The following is a 19,913-nucleotide window of genomic DNA, read 5'->3' on the forward strand; positions in this document are numbered from 1 at the left end:
AGCTTGTGGGTGTGCCAGCCACAAACCAGCGCTGCCCCCAGAAAAGAACACAGACCGTTAATTCCAGGCGGCTGAACAATTTCCTAGGGGCCATGTGTTTAGAGTTGAGAAGAACGGGAATTTATCATATTAAAGTATTTTATTCTCCCTACAAACAAAGCTCTTTATGTTTCCTTTGTTCCAGCTTCTTCCTTTTGATCTCCATTGTCGGACTTTTGCACCATTGTAATACTCAGCAATCTGCTGGGGGAGAAAGAATGACTGATTGTCTCCTTTTGAAAGGCAAAGTATGTGCTAGCCCGCAGCCCACAGCAGCATCCCTACTGGGAAAGGTACTGTCTGCATTCTCCTTCCTTACTTGGGTTTTTTCTTTTCCTTTTTTCCCCTCAACTCTTGGAAACAAAGCTATCCTAGATGAGTCACAAAATCCTAGAATCTAATGGGCAACACAAAACATTACTACTGTGCGCTGGCCAAGTTCCAAAGACAAATTTAGAGCTAGGCAGCAAACTTCAAGCCACGTTCCATGCAAAAAGGAAGAGTGCAGGGGGATGGGAGAGGACACATTCAACTAGTTCTGAATGAACATTTCAAATAATTATTCTAAGCACAAAGTGCAGAATAAGAACAGCATTCAGAACAGCTTATACTCTTCTAGAGCACAACATAGCACATCAAATCAAATACCATGAGTAAAGGCTTTCTGCAATGATGACTTGGAAATACTTTACAAAGGTAGGTGATTCGTGATTATCTGTGTTGGGTGATTATCCAGGCCATCAAAAAAAATCACTTCAGCTCTGCATTAGCTGGCTTGCAGCTGGAAGCAGCTCCACTGTGCTCACCTGGCACCTCATCACCTGAGTGGCTACTCGACCAGAACCGGTGCTACCAGCATCACTGGGCTATATCACTGGTATTACCACCATTTCCTTTCTTCACTCACTTGATCTGTTTTTGGATTTGTGCTTTTGCTCTGTTTGGGTCATTTCATTGCTTCCTCGGGTTGGATAATTGGGTGTTGACTATATGAGATCTGAATGCTGAAGTGGGGTTTGGTGCCCTCTATTCTAATTGAAGACAGAGTCGGTTGAGGTTACTCAATGCTTTGCAAGATCTGAATCTAATTATCACATTAGACCCTATAACAACCTACTGATATTCAGAGATACACTTTTTACATATGGAAAACCAATATGCATAGAGGTTAAATGATTTGCATAAGGTCATTGAGAGAATATGTGGCAGAACCCAAATAAAAGCCTGCCTAGTTCCACCCTTTCAGCCTCAAGCCTTTTTATTACCTTCAATTTTATATCCCTGCCAGAAGAAGTAATTTACATTTCAAATATTAAATGGGAAATCAGAAAATGCAGTGAACTCTGAACCACATCTCCTTGGTAATCCAGCAAGGCAGATAAGCTGTGTAGCAACCTGTGTGTTCAAATGAGTTAACCAACACATCTCAATACAGCTATTGTATGTAATGATATCGTGTATGCAGACATATCAGTAAGCACATCTATTTCTAAGCAGGGGAATGTATGGATGCACATTCGGTCTCCACAGAGATTATTTGCATCTATTTACATAAATACACATGACATACTGTTTCAAGGGACAGACTGATGTCATTTCAGTTGGACACCACACATTTCCTGCTCTAAATGGTGGAAGTATCAGAGAATGGAGGAATCAGAAGTTATCAGTTTGGAATTCCCCTTTTCAAACCCTGTCCAGTAAAATGTTTGGGAAGGGCTGCAGTCAACTGCATGTTTGCCTCTCTTGAAAATACGATCACAAGTAAGGAAAAAAAATGAAGGTGATACCTTCTACTATAGCCATCTTAGCAGATAGCTATAATTCCCAACAGCAGCCCAAAGCTTCAGAAGATGGCTCAGAAAAAAACCCAACTGCTCTTTTTTAAAAGCCTTTTCTTTCACTTTTCAAGTTTCACCTTTTTCATGTTTGGAAAACTTTTAGATTTTTCAATTCTGCACCTATGTAATGTAGGAAAACTACTGAAAGCATCCAAGAAGAAATGAAGTCTTTAAACATCTACAAACCCTTCACACTATTTTGATCAGCTATGCCATATTACCACGTTTTAGACTAAAGAATACCTGCACGTCAAAGGAGCAGTAGTTTTGGGATCAGTAGTTTTGGGATCAGTTTAGAAGAAAAGAGCACTGTAAAAACAAGTGCTTAGCAAAAACCAGAACTAAATAAATGTTCAAAATAACACACCATCTATAAACTGTTCAGCACTGAGTGAAGCTTCTAACACAAATGAACAAGTTGTACCCCTTAAAAAAAAAGAAGCCCTTTGATCTGGCTGATGTATTTCCATTCCTATTTTATGCATACACACATACAGTTTCCTGATGGTAACTGGATCCAGTACAAATACAAAGCATGAATGAATTCATCTTAATGATGCATAATGGATTAATCTACTTGCAAGAAAGATATTTAGAACACTTAACACATCGTTTTTGAATACTGAATAATTGGAGCACAATTTACTATAAAAACATGAAATGCCATCACTTATTTTAAGGTTCATTATCAAACTATAAGAATAGAGAACAATTTACCAAAAAAAGGTTGGTACAGTAATTAATTGCTGAGGTTCTTAACATTCCACTCTGTCCCTCCTTATAGGCAAGGCACGGAAATGTAATATAATACAGATAAAACTAAATTGAACAAAATTTGCATGTTAAAGACAATCAACACAGAACTTCAGAGTATTTGAAGGGAGTTGGAATTCTACAGCAACTGGAATGATAGCTGCTTTTTTCAGAATATGGAATATCCCTGCTCTCCAAAGCACTCTTATAAGTGTCCCTCTATTTCAGCAAAATCGCCTGTGTGTTACTTTTTCTTTTCTAAATCTGATTGTACTTTTTTTTTACTGCATATTTAAAGCACCTTCAGTCTAGTCTCTTAAAGCACCTTCAGTCTAGTCTCTTTTCATCCACAGCATAATGAGTTAAATCCTCCTTATTCTGTGGAAGATTCTGTCAGGCAGGAACCAAACGGTCCAAAAACCAATTCAAGGATGCTCCTAAGGACTTTCTCTCTGCACTCCAGTATCCAGACTGCAGGTGGGTCAGGTGGAAAGGCTGCAGGGTTTCACTTACCTACAGGGATCCTGAGCTAGCATAATGCCCACAGGTTGCAGGCAATCCTTGATGGACCACCTGAACTGCGCAAAGGATTCTCAGAGCAGAGAAAGCACAAGCATCATCTCAACCTGCACTTCATCCACCCTACTCTGGGACACGAAGTCCTAAGCTGAACCTTTGAGATGGAGTGTAAAGACCTGGGAATCCCACTCCCTGTAGACAAGTGAAGTCTGCCAGTCCTTGTTCGTTATAGTTACCACTCAACATTTTGTTAGTGAGAAGGAAATTACAGTAATTATTACAAAAAAATAATTTGTAAAGGACAAATTTCTTGTGAAATTAAGCATGTACAAAATAGGGCTCCTTTGAAAACAAGAACACATTCTCTTTTTAAAAGGCAAGTTGTTTCACCCATCTTTGAAATTCTGATAATACAATTCTGACACTGGGACAGTTTATACACTATTTGCCTTCCTCATCTTAAATTGTCAAAACCCACAGTGGCAGCAAGAGCCAGTTACAGGAGCTCACAGGAGTTCATTTGTGCAACATAAACACAGTATTTTCCAATTTTTGTTGTGCACAGCATAGCTTCTCTTCTCTACATCAACAAAATACAGAATTTCCTGGAAAATCGGTTCCCTTCAACACAGCAGCAAACAGTGGCATATCCTTAGTCATCTTCTTCCCTTTATGGTAAAATCCTCTTTTCAAGAGACACCTCAGATCTTAGCAGGTTAATGCTCTCATCTCAGAGCTGAGAGCATCAGCACTACAAAAAGCTGAGGATGACATAGAACAAAAGAAATGTAGAAAGAAAAAAACAACCCAAAACAAAAACCTCACTATTAACTTGTACAGGCAAACCATAGAGCAGATTAGTACAGTAACTGTCACGTGTAACTTGAACTTGCTGCACCCAATCCACTGCATTCCTTATAACCTAGATGTATAAAACAAGTAATCCACTTAAAAACAGGTACATACACACACACAAAGCAAATTGAGACAGAGCAGTCATTTTTAAAAGGACTTAAAGACACGCTAATGATAAGATAACCAAAGAGGGATGTTTGCATTTGCATAAACATGTGCTAGGCATAGAACCTGCCTCCTCCCTGAGATGTTTCTGCCACTGCACACACAGTTTTTACCATAGTTTTTAGTGAGAGAAAATTACCAACTGCAACACATTGATTTGAATGAGAGTGCATTTTCTCTACAGACTACGTATGTTCAACTAGCCACTAAAAGAATTCTTGCATCACTTTTCACGACATGTTGTGCAATAGCACAGTAGAAATGCTTCATTCTCTATATGCCAGACTAGTAGCAAGAAAATAACACAAACCAGTAGACCAAGCATTGTGCATTCATTCAATATTCGTGATAATAACCTTAATTGTAATTAGAACAAACAAGTTCAAAGCCTCTTGGAATAAAATCCATCTCTCCTTTCTGAGCTAAATATTTACTTCCTTCCTTTGCAAGGAGGAAAAACTGTATATCTATAAACTTAAAAGAAGAAAAATCCTGTGTTTCCAATTTTGCAATTACAAGGTTTTTAATGGACAAATACCTTTTTGCTGCTGGTGATACAGTTTCCTTTCTGGTTCCTGATGGGGAAGGTAAAGAGCCACTTGGTTTCTTTGGTAACACAGTTCCATTATTAACGGTTGTCCTTAAAGGCAGGGTTTGTACCAGCGGTCTTGCTGTAAAACAAAGCAAACAAGCCTGGAGTATTTACAAGTGTCTATGTAGGGTGTTATTCTTTTTGTTTCACTGTTGCCAAGTTCACCATACAGGGGGGGTTTAACAAGGAGGATTAAAAAAAATTATTAATAATCATCATAATACCAAGCAACTCATCTGCATATGGCTTCAGCACACAGTTCTCCCATCTGTAAAACTCTGGCCTAGCCTAAGGAGCTTACTGGTAAGTGCAAAGGTAGTTGTGCCAATGAAAACAATCCTGCTTTCTTAGAAGAGCATCAGTCTCTTGTCTACCTGGACAGCATTCTGAGGAGTGCTAGAAATGAGGTCAAGTTGCCATCCCAGGAACCCCTATTTCCCCAGAAGGTCTTCTTTCAAAGAATGGAGGCTTATGTTTGACAAAGGAAAAAGTCAGAAAAAGCAACTGAAATCAGCAATACAGTGGACTTAATGGACTGACATTATCTACCTACAGTCTTCTGATCAAATGCTGGCTCAAGAAAGGATACACATGTCATACCTGTAATTAATATTAGTGTAAGAGAAAAATCCCATTCAAGTACGTTAGAAATTAGTTGCAAAAAAACAAGCAATGGGTAAAACAGCAAGCACTGAGTGTAAACATGAAAACTACAGTGGACCATAGGCTGAAAACAGACACAAACATGACTGGTGCTCTCTACAGCTTGGAAGAAAGCTTGAGTCCCTTGAAACTTGACAGAACTTTGTATTGCAAGCCAGCTTTGTAAAGCTAACTTTATGAAGTCTCTGGGTTCAGAGAAACACCACCTGAGAGAAGGCAGCAGTCACAAACCACCTAAGGAACACAAGATAGAATGTCAAGGAATTTGGAGAGGACAGCAGAGAGAATAGGGATAAAAAGCTCTTCTAAAAAGCTAACCTGAAACACTGACAGTTGTAAACAGTCTTGGGTTGTTTTGTGATAACATTGTCCCACTGACAGCAAATGTTTATTGGCTTGTTCACTTGAAGTTTTCATATATTAGACAAAGCCTGTGCCCTGAGACTAGGTCAGTAAATTCTCTCTACTTGAGAATGCAACTTTCAAGACAAACTTTGTCTTGAAGCTTTGTTAGAATACAGACTTACTTGTTGTGTATTCATGATTTGTTTGTTTAGAGAAGAGAAAGTTAGAAAACAACCTATAGGAAAACACTGAAGGAAGGAGACTTGTCTTAGAAGACTAAAGGATGAGATGAAAACAAGTCAACAACAACAAAAAGAACATTTCCTCCATACTCACAGGATCCAAGACCCTGTAGCTACAGAGGAGTGATAGGGTGAGACTGTCATTCTTGTCAAGGACAGGAAGACCAAGACTGTCAGATTTTATGGGAAGCTTTAAATAAAGGCTAAACAGATGAATTCATGGTGCCTCCCAGCCCTGGCTTCCAGGATCTATTTTAACAGATTAACGCTGTCTGTAGGGCTTATGCAAAACACCTAATATTTACTGTATTATGGCTTTGCAGGCCTCTAGTTTTTTCTATTAAGGGATTTGGATATCACAATCCTATTTACTGCTACAGTTTTCGTTCTTCCATAATAAACTCTTTCTGCAGTTTCATGCTGAATGCTCTGCTTGTTTCCTGACTACTTGCTGCAATGCCATAATTAATCTGCACATGCACATTTGATTCTGTTGCTTACTACATAGTCACAGATAGCTGCAGTTGAGCAGTTGTGGACCTGCTTCCTGACAAGATTTCTGTAGCTCACAAAACTTTAATGAGGCTTTGAGATCACAAATTAGAACAACAAGTTAAATAAACAAATGACAAATACTCTCCTCTCTACAATTATATGAAAGAGAAAGTCTTTAAAAAAAGGAGCTGAACTAGCCAGAGTTTACCCTCCTAAACTTATGGAATTGAAACTAGCAGCTTGCAGCAATAAACCCTGAAACATTTAACAGAGGTTTTGCTTCAAATCCAGCACCAACTCAGAACCTACGTGGACATGTTCCTATGCAACCTGATCTAGGTGACCCTGCTTCTGCAGGGGGGTTGGACTGGATGATCTCTAAAGGTCCCTTCCAACCCCCACCATTCTGTGATTCTATGATACCCTTCTGGAACCAGAGATTTAAAGGTCTAGCCCTACAATCCGCTGCTGTAGAAAGCAACACCATGAAACTCTTACACAGCACACAGAGAAGCTGTACATTATTCAGTTAATCCACTATTTACTCTGGAGCTATTTGCTTTTATTTACAACAGGTAGTTCACACCAGTGGTAAGGGACATAATACACAAACAAGCCCAACCATGGCACTGCTGTTAGAAGTCAGTAACTCAATCACGTTGGTATTATTGCTTTGTCAGTAACGTATATTTTGGAGGTTCTGTTGCTTCAAGATCTTACCTGTGGTAGCAGGACTGACATGTTTATCAGCCTCAGCAGCAGCTTTTTTAATCATACTCTGATCTATGGATTAATAGGGCTGTTCAGTTTACAAACAAACCAATAATTGCAAAAGGAAAGAACAACAAACACAAGTAAAACAAAGGCAGGAAGCCATACTGAACTCCACCAAGTAGCTGAATTAAACAAGGAAGGAGGAAAAAACCCCCAAAAATAAAGAAAACACTGTTAGTGAAGGAGCTCCCCAAATGACCAAGATAAGCAGCTCCCTTCCCGTGATGTACACAGCTTTTAAGCTGCCTAGCTCAAGTCTCAAACACATAAAGACTCAAAAGCTTGAGCTTTTTTCCATTATAGGTTTGAAAACCTGAAACTTGAAAACTTTAAATCAATTTTAAACCCAAAGCACTCAGATAAAATGTAACCTTCTATACCTGGGTGCTTCTTGTTCCAGGCTTTAAACAGGACATCGAGGATCCTGTTTCTGCACAGACATGAACCTCCTCCTGACACTCCCATGCTTTTAATCCTGATCTACTTCATCTACAGATCAAATGAAAAACTTACATATATTATGCTTCCATCACCAGTTTATATGGGCAAGTATTTTGTGACACTTTGTAAGATCAAATTCCACTTCTTACAATTCTAAACGTGGAATTAGCCAGCAAATGATACACAGAAAGAAGACAGACTGAGTCCATGCAGCCCAAGTGGTAAAACATGAGCTTGAGAAGCCACTATTCCAGTTTTGTCCATGTCTAAGCAAACCCCTCTCCTAACAGTCTCCATCGGGAGCCTCTGGAATGCCATTCTAAGTTAAAATACTGAAATTCAGCTTAGTCTTACGCTAAGCAATTGCATGTGAGTTGTTGCAAAGTAGTTGTGCCTGCTATAGGAAAAACAGGCCATGATGTGACACGTATAATATGGGACAGAATAAGCTGGAAGAAACAAACGATCAGGATACTCCAAATTCTGTTTCATGTTAAGGAGTATGTTTAATAAAGCTGACCATACACTAATGATACAAATGATATATATTAAAAGTGAAGTGCTTTACATTAATTGTTACAGTAGTAATTCTTTCCAGGAATGAGGTGGATTTAGCCAGCAATTCTCAGGACTTATTTCAGTAAATTGCAGTGGAAGTAAAACTTCTTACACTGTCATTTCACAACACATTAAGAAGCATCTATCTTACATACACATTAAAAAACCAAAAGACAAAACCAAAATCAACCCCTCAAAACATCCATAGAAGGCAGAAGGACAGGCTTACAGTAGGTTCTCTTCAATGTACGGCTTCAACTATGGCTTTAATGATCTGCCATAACCAGGAAAGCACCTCCTGATTTAGAGTTCAGTTCTGCTCACAGAATCCACAAAAATCTAGTCTGTATTTTGCTACTTAAAACCAGCAGACAAGAAGAACTGATTTGGTTAAAATTCACTAATAATTACTAGACTTTATTTCCTCCGCATGACAGATAAAATCTATTTTACAGGCAACACAAAGCCTCTTAATTCCTGGTGCAGCCAGATTTGGTGGAACATTTTATCACAGTGGAGGCTATCTTTAGTAACACTTAGCTTATCTGATACTTCAATTATTAATTTTTGCAACCCAAAAGACAAAGACAAAATGAGGAGAATACAACTGAAAAGCAAAAGAACAAAAAAACAAGACCACAGACATTTACTGCACATTCTGTCTGACAACTAGCGCGATATACGATCAACTAATCTGGTTCTGTAACTTTCCCGTTCCTCTTTCCTCATCCACAGGCACAAAACATTTTAACATAACATCTCAGTTCAGCAAATTAAGTCTTTCCTTACCTATTCAGTTAAATCAATGCCTGTTGCAAAGTCACCAATACATAATGAAGATGAAAGGAAGTCCTAATTTCCAGATGATAAAACTATGAATCCACGATTACAGATCATGATTTTTATGTGAATTAAGTTTTTCATTTACCTTAATAAGTATCAGGACCCACAAAGAAACCATTTCTTAATTTAGACAGCAGAGAGCCTGTCAAGTCAGACCTACTTTCTTTCCCATGTAGGCTGCCGCCTCTCTTACTCCTAAGACTACCCAAAAATACCTGGTGCACTTCTGCTAAGCTGCAGATAGGCAGCCTCCCAGGCTTTTGCAGCCTCACAAACTACATACAAAAATCATACTGCTTGGGTTCTAACAAACCTTTCCTGTTGCTAAGTGCTGGATGTTCAACTCCAGCTTTTCTGATTCGTGCACAGACAAACCCATTCTTGCAGAGCAGGACCCAAGAGAGAGCACGTGGCACAGCACTGCATAGTGCTGAGCAGCTGGATCTGCTGCTCTGGCATCATAGAATGGTAGGGTTGGAAGGGACCTTTAGAGATCATCCAGTCCAACCCCCTGCAGAAGCAGAGTCACCTAGATCAGGTCACACAGGAACATGTCCAGGTGGGTCTTGCAGCCCTCCAAGGTAGGAGCCTCCACACCCTCCCTGGGCAGCCTGGGCCAGGGCTCCCTCACTGAAACACTGAAACAGTTTTTCTTATATTTAAGTGGAACATTTTGTGTTCCAGCTTCATCCCATCACCCTTTGTCCTGTTGCTAGCTACTATAGAAAAAAGGGATGTCCCAACCTCCTGACACCCACCCTTTATATATTTGTAACTATTAATAAGATCCCCCCTCAGTCTCCTCTTTTCCAGACTAAACAGCCTCAGTTCCCGCAGCCTTTCCTCATATGAAAGATGCTCCAGTCCCCTGATCATCTTGGGGGCCCTCCACTGGCCTCTCTCCAGAAGTTCTCTATCTTTCGTGAGCTGAGGAGCCCAGAATAGGCTCAAGCAATCAACTGCAGCTCTACCTTTGCTCTGTAGTCAAGTAGCTGATATTCCCCCATGTCCTTGGTCACATCAGCCCTGTGCTAGCTCAGAGGCCGGTCTTTGGCTGTGTCTGCACCATCCAAAGACACTTAAGACATTTTTAATTAAATTAAAATGACACTTTATTTAAATTGAATTATTTTTTTTTTAATCAGAAAAACCTCAAGCTATCAGGAGCCTCACCCAGAGCAAATGAAGCATTCCCTACAGGGTCTATAAATGAATCTTGATCAAAAGTCAGGAAGTGGCAGCCATGGTTCAACATAGATAGTGGGTTAAGCACTACGAATATGCAAATGCTTTGCTGGTTCATGGGAACTGTAGGAGGCACAGGGATTAACCACTTGGATGCTTATGTGTTCTCTTTAACAGGTTAAATGTCAAATTCATTTTGAGTTTGATTTGTTGATTCTGAGTATTTCAAAGAACTAAAGAATAACCTGTTTTAACACACTTGTGGCACTCACTGCATTGCACTACCTATTTGACATGTATCTGAAATGCAAACCTTTGGTAGGTCCTTTCTTATTCTGCATAGCTTGCTGCTCCTCTGTAATATTCAAGCGTCGAACCACATCAGCAAGGGCAGATTTGAGCAGCTGGATGTCATCTTCCTGCATCTGGACACGTTGCTCCAGAGAAGCAATCCGATCCGTTACCTCCATACTGCTTGCAGCAGAGGCACTGTCATCTAAAGGAAACAACAGAAAAAGATGCATTGTCAGCAGTGTATATACAACCAGCACACAATACCTTCTACAGCTGGCTGGAGGTTTTTCTTCCCCCTGATGACCTCCAAAAAGAAGAGGTGGAAATCAAATTTAAAAGATGAGTGCTTAAGTCAGGTGTGATGATGAGGTTGGCTTCAGGGCTACTTATTGTTAACAGGGCCCCACTGTCAATTATCTACGTGTCTGAACTGATCAACCATCACTCTTTCAGTGTTCTGCTCAGCACAATGTTCCAGGACTGGCAGGCATTCAGGTACAGAGGTATACTTCCAGAGATCACTCTTCCAGATTTTCCTCTCTCTCACACATGTGACAGAATGAATACATTACACATATATAAGCAACACATAGGCTTACAGCTTTTCAAGTTATCAGCCACAGGCTGGAGAATAGATATTAACTTAATGTGCTAACTCCTAATTTATACCAGCAGCTTTATGAGAACATTCCCTCTGACAGAAATAGAAACATTAAATACATTCTGAATTACTCAGTAAATGCACTCTTAGCCTGTATATTCTCAAAAAGGGTCATTACTCTGCATACAATCCACCCATTATTTGGAAATAACCCACAGAAGCTTAAAGCTTGCAACTCCCTGATGGAGGCTACACATTTTTTCCACCCAAAACTAGTAATAAGAATAATTTTCCTAAATGAGCACCTTCGTTCCACTGCAGTTCCTATCACATAAAACATGGTCATTTCTTACAATATTAAGTTAGGGGGAAAAAAAGAAGAAAAGAAGATAAAAGCAACTCCAAAGATGTCAAAGACAGTATCTACTAGGGAAAAAAAGAAGCAGTTTCTAAAGGAAATGTCGAGGTTTTATTTAACTGAGTAGATTTGAAACCTCCAAACAAAGTTGGGTATTAACTTACTAGGTCATTTTAAGTAATGTTAGTCAACTGACAACTGGATTCTAGCTCTCATTTGAAGACTTTAGCAGAAGTAGATACTGATGCTACTATTCACAATCATATTTGACTTCTCTCTCACTCCTAACGTGAGTCTATCACACATATTTGATCTGTTAAAGCTGGTCTTGTGAAGAAGCTGGTATTTGTTTTCATTTCTTCTGGACTTCACTGTCCTCCATTCCAAACCACAGTTTCCTACTTTTTTTGTACAAGAGCTTAAAATGAAAGTTAAACGACTTGTTAGCAATAGCAACTAGTGTTGAATTTTCAAACTAAATGTTTCCAACAGGGAAACAACAGCTTCTGAGTGGTGCAAAAACGTGACTACATACAAACCTTCATCTCACTGTCATTCTGTGAAAGGCTGTTACAACACTGACAGTTGTCAGGCTGGGGACTTTCAATTGCTTCTTAATTCTGCTATAAGACTTTCCAGAGCAAATTTACAATGTCCCCATCGGGATATTATTAGGCTGAACATAGTGTGAAATACTTGGTTCTGGACAAATTAAATCTCAACTCAAGTTCCTGAAAAATACTGAAAAACCTTCACATGATAAAGCTTTCCAAACTTCAGGCTAATCAAACTTCTGCTCAGCACAGGACACTGTCCTGCAGCTGTTACAGGTAATTAATCCCCAAACTCAGATTAGCAGCCATGCTGGCAGCAGTATGAGCTGCCTGCAGAACTTAACCTTTCCTTGTACAAACAAAAGGCCCACGCTGCTCTAATGACTTTACACTTTAACTCAGCTGGAAATAACATGGATTAGCATACCAGACAATAGACAACCAAATCAAAAGCTTGATTTAACCAGTACAAGCCAAATTCAAACTTCACCCATTCAGCCAAATTCCATATGACAAGGCACAGTTTTCTTCTGAATTCAGTCAATAAGGAACAACCAATTCCCAATTCAGGGCAGAGAAGGAAACTCAGGAAGAAATCACTTGGTGTAAAAATGATCTAACCCTTGTTACAAAAGAAAGCATCCTCATTAAAGTATCAATTTCACTCATTTTTAAGTGTGTAGAAGTAGTAATTTTGTCCAAACATAAATCTTGAAGTTATAAATCAGTGGCACGAGTTTATTTACAGTTCCACAAGAGATCACTCCCGTTAAAAACTGTTAAAATGTACATCTCTCTCTTTCCTTCTTTTCCCAGTTGTCACTGTGACACTTCCCTTCACATCCCCACTGACCAGAGGCACCAGAAAATCCTTCCTCTGGGTACAGAATGTCTGCATGTGCCACCATCAGTGTTCTTCCTGGTCCTTGGGAAGATAACCCTCATCCTTACTGCAACCTACAATCTGCTTTTTTATCATTGTTACCTCACTAGATGCAGTTCTCTTCCAAGGATACAGAAAAGAATAAAACTACTTTCAGTAAGGCTGCAACTAAAAAGCAGAGTTCTAAGGGTCCAGTCACACTTCACTTTGCCTACCCTTTGCATGCACATACAATTAAGCTAGAGAAGAGACATGGAATATAACAAAACTCTGTTGTCTGAAGAATGCAATGCTCAATTACAAAATAAGCATAACCTGTTTGTTATGCAAGCAGAGGATGGAATGTTCTTGTCGTTGAGATCATTACATGGGAGTACGCTGAGCAATAAAGTTGCAACTTCAACTCGGACAAAGCAGCAAAGTGGTGTGGTATCAGAAAAGAAAAGAAACCATCAATTACATAAACTAACACCACCAGAGAAGTCGTCACAGATGGAATCTACTCTGCCCACAAGAGCAAAAGCTATATTGTTGGCTTACCTTGTGATCTGTGTGGAGCATACAGCTTGTTCTCACAGCAGAGAATATTTTACAAGGAAATTTTTAGCACACATTTGTAATGCAATTTCGACTCCAAGTAGAGCCATCTTGTTATTATTGCTCCCAAGCCAACAGTAAATTTAAAGTGACTATATGTTTTTAGCACCTAGTTCCACATTATCTCATGGATAAATTGTATCCTCAAGGAACTTGTAGAGAGTGGGCTGAGCACAGGGGTTTGGAGAAAGGCAGTTGTGAGATGCCCAGAGGCCACTGACTGCTGTGCCCTGGGGTGACCCAGCTGGGGCTAAATTTTCCCTCCCAGGGTCTGCACACACACTCACACAGCAGCTGGGTTACCAGTGTGCTTTGGCTGTACAGCTACAGCAACTAAGAGAAAAGCACTTTATATTCATGGTGTAAAGATCCTCAAAACACTTCAGGTGAATCCAAGGAAATAAAGAGCATGCTTTTAAAAGACAGAGACTTGCAGTAATAACGCACAAACCTTACTGCAGTTTTACAATATAATATCCTATCAATATGTTTTATTTTATGATGTTAATTTCAATGACATTAACAACTCTTTAACAGTGTCAATATCATTCAGTTTAGTGACCTCTTTGCAATCTAGCTGTCATAAAACCCACAGATGATCACCATTTTGAAAGGCGTGTGAAGGAGACTACAAGTCCAAACAATTTGCCCTGAAGTGTTAGATCTACTTATCCGTCTATACCATCACTTTTGCCTGTGGATAGAGAGAACAGACATGGTATCACCTACATGAGTAGCACCAATAGCATGACAGAATTAATCAGTGTCTCTTTTTCAATGGGAAGAAAAAAGCACTTTTAAAGTGAAATGTGTGCAATCCATTCTTAACAATCTGCAGTAAATCACTTTCTACAAGTGTTCCTTTCTTTTCATGGATTACGATGCAAGTCTAAGTCGCTGTCTCAAACATGTAACTCTACATCTCGTGAGGTAAAAGCCACCTACAATGCCTCAAATTAGATAAAATGAAGAGGCATCAATTCAGATGCCTGATTTTTCATCACAGTACATATTTGTGGTAAAGCTTGGAAAGGAGTCATTTGACATTTATGCTTTGCTGAGATTCTGCAGGTTTCAAAGAGAAGACAGCATAAAGAGGGAACGTCCTTCATGTCTCTCTTTAAATTTTCCAACCAGCTAATCCATGATCTCATAGATTGGAAAGATTTCTTGTGGCAAACTAAAAGACAATATTGAGTCAGATGACTAATCTGCTTCCAGAGTGTCTTCCAGTTTTTCAGCAATTTATTACTTAAACTTAGCCAAATGTGAAGAAACACTTGAAGCAAAGCCAACAACAGGATGTGTATGCTGTTTACAGGAATAACTTCAATGTTATTTCATTGTATGTAGGCAAAAGCAAAATGACATACTACCATCAGTACTTAGAAGGAAGGATATTAAAATGTATACTGTTTTGTATAGATTTTACCTACTGGACAACCTGAGTCTGACCTGTACATTAATGGTGTAGGAAAAGTAAAATTAAAAACCCCAAATTAAAATAGACTTGGCATCCTTCCCCTACAAGAACTACTTCATCAAACATATTCCATCTCTGCCTTATGCAGACATTAATTTTGAGGCTATCTCATCCAGCTCAGACTATGGCAGCAGATTTACTTAAAACATTAATGGGATTGAATTGTACACCAAGTACTTTGAAAACTTTTCAGGATATATTCTATGGATGACATGTTTGTAAAGCACCTAGCACAATGGGGTTGTGGTTACTACACACTATTCTAATACACTTTAAAAGCAGTATCTTAAGTCTTCACCAGAGTTGTCCCTGAATTTAGACACTCTGCAGGACATCAGAAAACAAAATCTAAGTCTTCTGGAGATGGCAAATTCCAGCAGTGGTCTCCAGCCAAGATTAAAGATAACCTGCATGATGGAAAGCATGGCAAAGGATGGCACTGAAAAGGCAGTGCCACCTGCACACAGAGATGTCCTCCTTCTAGCATAAAGATATAGAATGTGCCAACAAGACTGAATCAAGTTCAAGTGGTAGGAATACTACTATCTCTCAATGACAGAAAGTAAGTGTATCACACTCTGCATTTCTCCTGAAATTAGTTGGTACAAGTATGTAAATTCCTTTGAAATTGCCACGAACCTCAGAAGCACTACTATAGCCTCATGAAACATTCATATGGACAGAGGAATTCTCCATGCCCAGCAAGTAGCCAAGTGCATGGCAAAACACAGCAGCTGCTGAGAAGCCCAAGACACCAAAGCAAAAGTCGAGAACAGTATTCACTTAAAAATAAGCAAACAAAAGCCCAACTGAATGTAGATAGGGAGAACTACAGACTGGATTTGACTCAGCACACACTAGCAAACAGGTAAGGAAACTGAAGATGCTACATTTCAGGAAAACATTTTGCCACTTGCAAAGGCCAATGTTTTTCAGACTCCACTAACTGCAAAACTGTCAGGTGTGGCACACGTCACTTGGTACGCATTGAGCAACCTTCTCTTCTCCTGCCCACATCATCACTGAGATCTCATGCAAGTAATTGAGTTACTTAAACTATTTTCTCCAAGCTCCCCGGGAGTCACACACTACCACTAACTTTCAAATGACCTCTCTGCTTCACCTCTCTCAATGCCATCTGTTTAGCTCGAAACTCTAACAGTGCAGAAAAACATCCCTCTGTGGCAGGCATCTCCTGTGCTCAAAATCCTGCCCTCCCTTTCTGGTTTATTTCATGCATCTTTGAGTCTGGGGCACACAAGTCAGGCAGACAACCTATTTGATAGACACAGGCTGCCTGAATTGACAGCAACAGAAAGAAAGGAGAAGTAGGAAGAGATGTTTATCCATGGTTTAAAATGAAAATATCTCATAAAATTAACACAAGCAATTTGCTGTGGCACATAAACAGGGGAATGCAGTCATGACAACATTGCCAGGCTTAGAGGCAGATCTGGAAAGTACCAAGTATCCCATGTAGCAATTGCTGCAGCATAGTGTCAGTGGTTGTTCACAGCCCAAAAGACCCTGTGGAAGAGAACAATGGGAAAATAAACCAGCAGGTTTCCTTCAACAACGTCAGGCCGTACTCCTTTGTTTATAAGATTAATGTCAACAGTATTCCACAGACTAAATATCTTTCCTGCATGCACTATTCTGATGTGGAACACTGTACCATGCTTGAAACGCATCAGCAGCTTCCCAAGCTTGCCTCCTGGGGACAATGACAACACATATGGACAACAGCTTATCATTGAGTCTGGTACGTACTGGACTGGTCTGCTAGACCCTGATTTGACCAGATTAGAGTTTCCACTGTGAGAAGCAGGTGGATTTAAAGACCAAAATAATGTTATCCTTTTTAATCTCGTTATTTTGTGTGGCTAGGGAAAAGAACAGATCAAATTGCTTAACTACAGTCAAAACTGTAAAAGCATGTTGTTTTACCTGAGGTTTTGGGAATTAAAACTGGTTGCCAGTTGAACACTAAAGGAATGGCCTCTATTATGTCAAATCCTTTAATTGTGTTTTGTTATAAAAGTACATATAATAGGATAAAAGTGCAAGCACTATGTAAGCTTTTTCAGATGGGAAGCTTTGATTGTGAGGAACGAGAAAACACATCTGATCTCTAAACCTGATGGGTACAGGAGTAATACCATGCCTACCTGTAAACACATATATGCATACAGCCTTTGAAAAGATGTGTTTTCCAATGCCTTGCCAAATGATGGGGGGCAGTGGAAAGGACACAGACACCAACAAATAGGTTAATTTCACTTCACCATCTACTTCTAAACGTTACAGGAAAGATAGGATAAAGAAAAAATAGGATAAACCATTCAATTACAACAATAGACTTATGACATTCTTATATCTGAATGGTAAAAAGCACAAGCAAGGTAATGCACCTAATCATTACTAAGGGGAAATAGAGATAGTGATTAATGGTGATCCATCACCAATTGCCTTATGGATCCATTCCCATCATCTAACCCTGCAGTGGCTGGGGAGCCCCGATTGTAGTGAGGGTTTGGAGAGCCTGTCCCAGCAATTGGGAGCTCCTAGGCAGTGCAGCCACTTGTAGGGGAGGTCTCCAAAATCACTGCAAGAGGGTCCAGCTTCTTGTCTTATTGAATAAACAACACATAACCTCATTGGTGGGATATTTGACATTATCCTCTGTTGAGATACCACCTGAAGCTTGGCCAAGGCTTTAGGAGGAACCAAGGGAGCTTCCTTATCTTCTGGGGTTTTGCTCCATGTAACTTTCAGTTGAGGCTGACCATCTGCTTTCCCAGCTTTGCACACCAGTCCCTGCACACACAGCAATAGATGTATCTTTTAAAATGGCATGGACACATCCTCACAGACAGTTGAGCTACATCCTTCACTGATACTTGGGGATTTTATTCTCATCAACAATTCTCTTTTGTCCAAGGTACCACTTTTGCTAAAAATTGCACAAATTAGTGCAGCTATTGTCAGTAAAGAAACACTTGTCTGGAAAGATGTAGCAAGTGCAATTATGCAGGATCCAGCTGGAGGCCAACTGTTACCTGGGGCCTGTTTCCCATACCTTGGCATATCAACAGGTAGGACAACTTTTCAGTTGGATCCCTATTCTAATGCATGTAGTTAAGATAAGAGTGATTAGCCCAGCAAGCAGATGCCCTGGCTGGGTACAATCAGGTACATCTCCCAGTAAGTAATCTGAACAGACCAGATTAGTTTTTCCATGTCCTCATGAGGTGTATATGCGTAGGAGGAAATGGTAAGACAACAATCCTATCCCACACATCTGCCTAATGCTGCACCCTGAACTGCACTGAGAACCCAAAGAGATGGACGATGTAAGAGAGAGCACAGTAACAGGAATGCAAAGCATCATCTTGTGAGAACAGATCACTGCTGAACCATACTAACAAAAAACTGTCATCCAAATATTTGTTCATCTACTATATATGGACTACAGATGGTTATTTTTGTTAACAGCTTTTCCTCTCCTCTAATATAGCTAGCTATTGTAGTCTAGTATTTACAAAATCTTATTACTGTATTTCCCAACACTTGCTGAGGAATAACTTGTCCTTTTACAGTTTCACCACCAGAAACAAGGAATATAACTCCCTAAAATTAGAAGCAGGATTTGAAAGGATAAACCCATGATAGCAATCATCACTCAGAGCCTCACAGCTGGGTGCACTGTATTCATTAACAAAATGGGAGAGGGGAAAATGATCTTAACAGGAAATTCTCAGAAAGTTCCTTGTGGCTAATTAGTCAGCAATCACTGTAGCAAAATTATAAGCTTGTGCCCTTGACCTGCCTGTAGCTGTCGATCTGTAACCAGCAGATTACTGTTTTGTTTTCCCAGCAGATGGTGGATGAGCTTTTATTTGGAAATGAACCAGTTAAAAAAGATCTTCTCCAATAGCACTTAACTGGAAGATGGAGGACATTTTCGACACATCAATAAATTAGAGGAATTTTCCCCAGAAGAGGTCTATCAGTGTAAATGCTTTACAGTTACTGCAGTCACTGTGATAGTTCTGTTGAGCACAGAAATCAATAGAAAATGTTTTAACAAATTATCATTCCACTACATTATGCTGGGATCAGCTTACATCACTAAAAAAAAATCCCAAAGACCAAAAATCAACAAAACCAAACCATTGTGAACAAAAGCCAGGAGAATTATGATGACCTTCTGTAGCATAACATTAATGCAAAGATAGTAGTTCCAAGTTAAGAAGCTGAAGACACAGCCTGACATGAAGTTGTCACAAAAAGAATCAGCATAATTAATCAAGGTATCTCTTGGCAGAAGAGACAGGCTGTGTTTTATCATCTTATCTTCTCAGCAATGTGCTGAGGATGTGCCTGTCTCACAAATTTAAGAACAGAAGAAAAGCAGACTGTGGAACATTGGAGAGCATTTACAACTCTCCTCTCCACATCACAGCTACAGCCCAACATCCAAATCATCCTACAAAAGCTAGCAATGGATTATTTCGAACTGCTCACATGGCATAGGCAAGTAAGCCTTCAGCTTTTGTTTAGCATCATTAGACAAAAAGATGATCTCGAACTGAGATGCAGGACTTGCTTCTCCTAAATGTGTTTTAAACCATGTGCCATCACATACTGGTACACACAAAATGTTTTCTTAGAAACTTTGCCAAAAGTCAGATAAATATATTTTCACTGCCTTTAAAAAAAAAACCCAAATGGATGTCTCAATTGGATTCTTCAACTATGTTATATGCAAGTAGAAAGATTTACTTGCAGTCAGGAAAAAATCCAAAGGCAAGAAAATTGATTTGAAACATC

General features: G+C 39.5%; 1 protein-coding gene across 2 annotated transcripts in view; it reads right to left on the reverse strand.

Moving 5' to 3' along the window:
• Positions 1-19,913, reverse strand: part of EML1 (EMAP like 1) — a 124,269-nt gene that overhangs the window by 44,394 nt on the left and 59,962 nt on the right. For both annotated transcript variants that reach the window (XM_061997734.1, XM_061997733.1), the window contains exons 2-3: positions 10,624-10,806; positions 4,711-4,843 (exon numbers count right to left, since the gene is read on the reverse strand). In XM_061997734.1, the coding sequence (XP_061853718.1) occupies positions 4,711-4,843; positions 10,624-10,806 (316 nt within the window). The remainder of the gene's footprint in view (positions 1-4,710; positions 4,844-10,623; positions 10,807-19,913) is intronic.

Source organism: Colius striatus, chromosome 6 (assembly GCF_028858725.1).
Source record: "Colius striatus isolate bColStr4 chromosome 6, bColStr4.1.hap1, whole genome shotgun sequence".
NCBI classification, from domain to species: domain Eukaryota; kingdom Metazoa; phylum Chordata; class Aves; order Coliiformes; family Coliidae; genus Colius; species Colius striatus.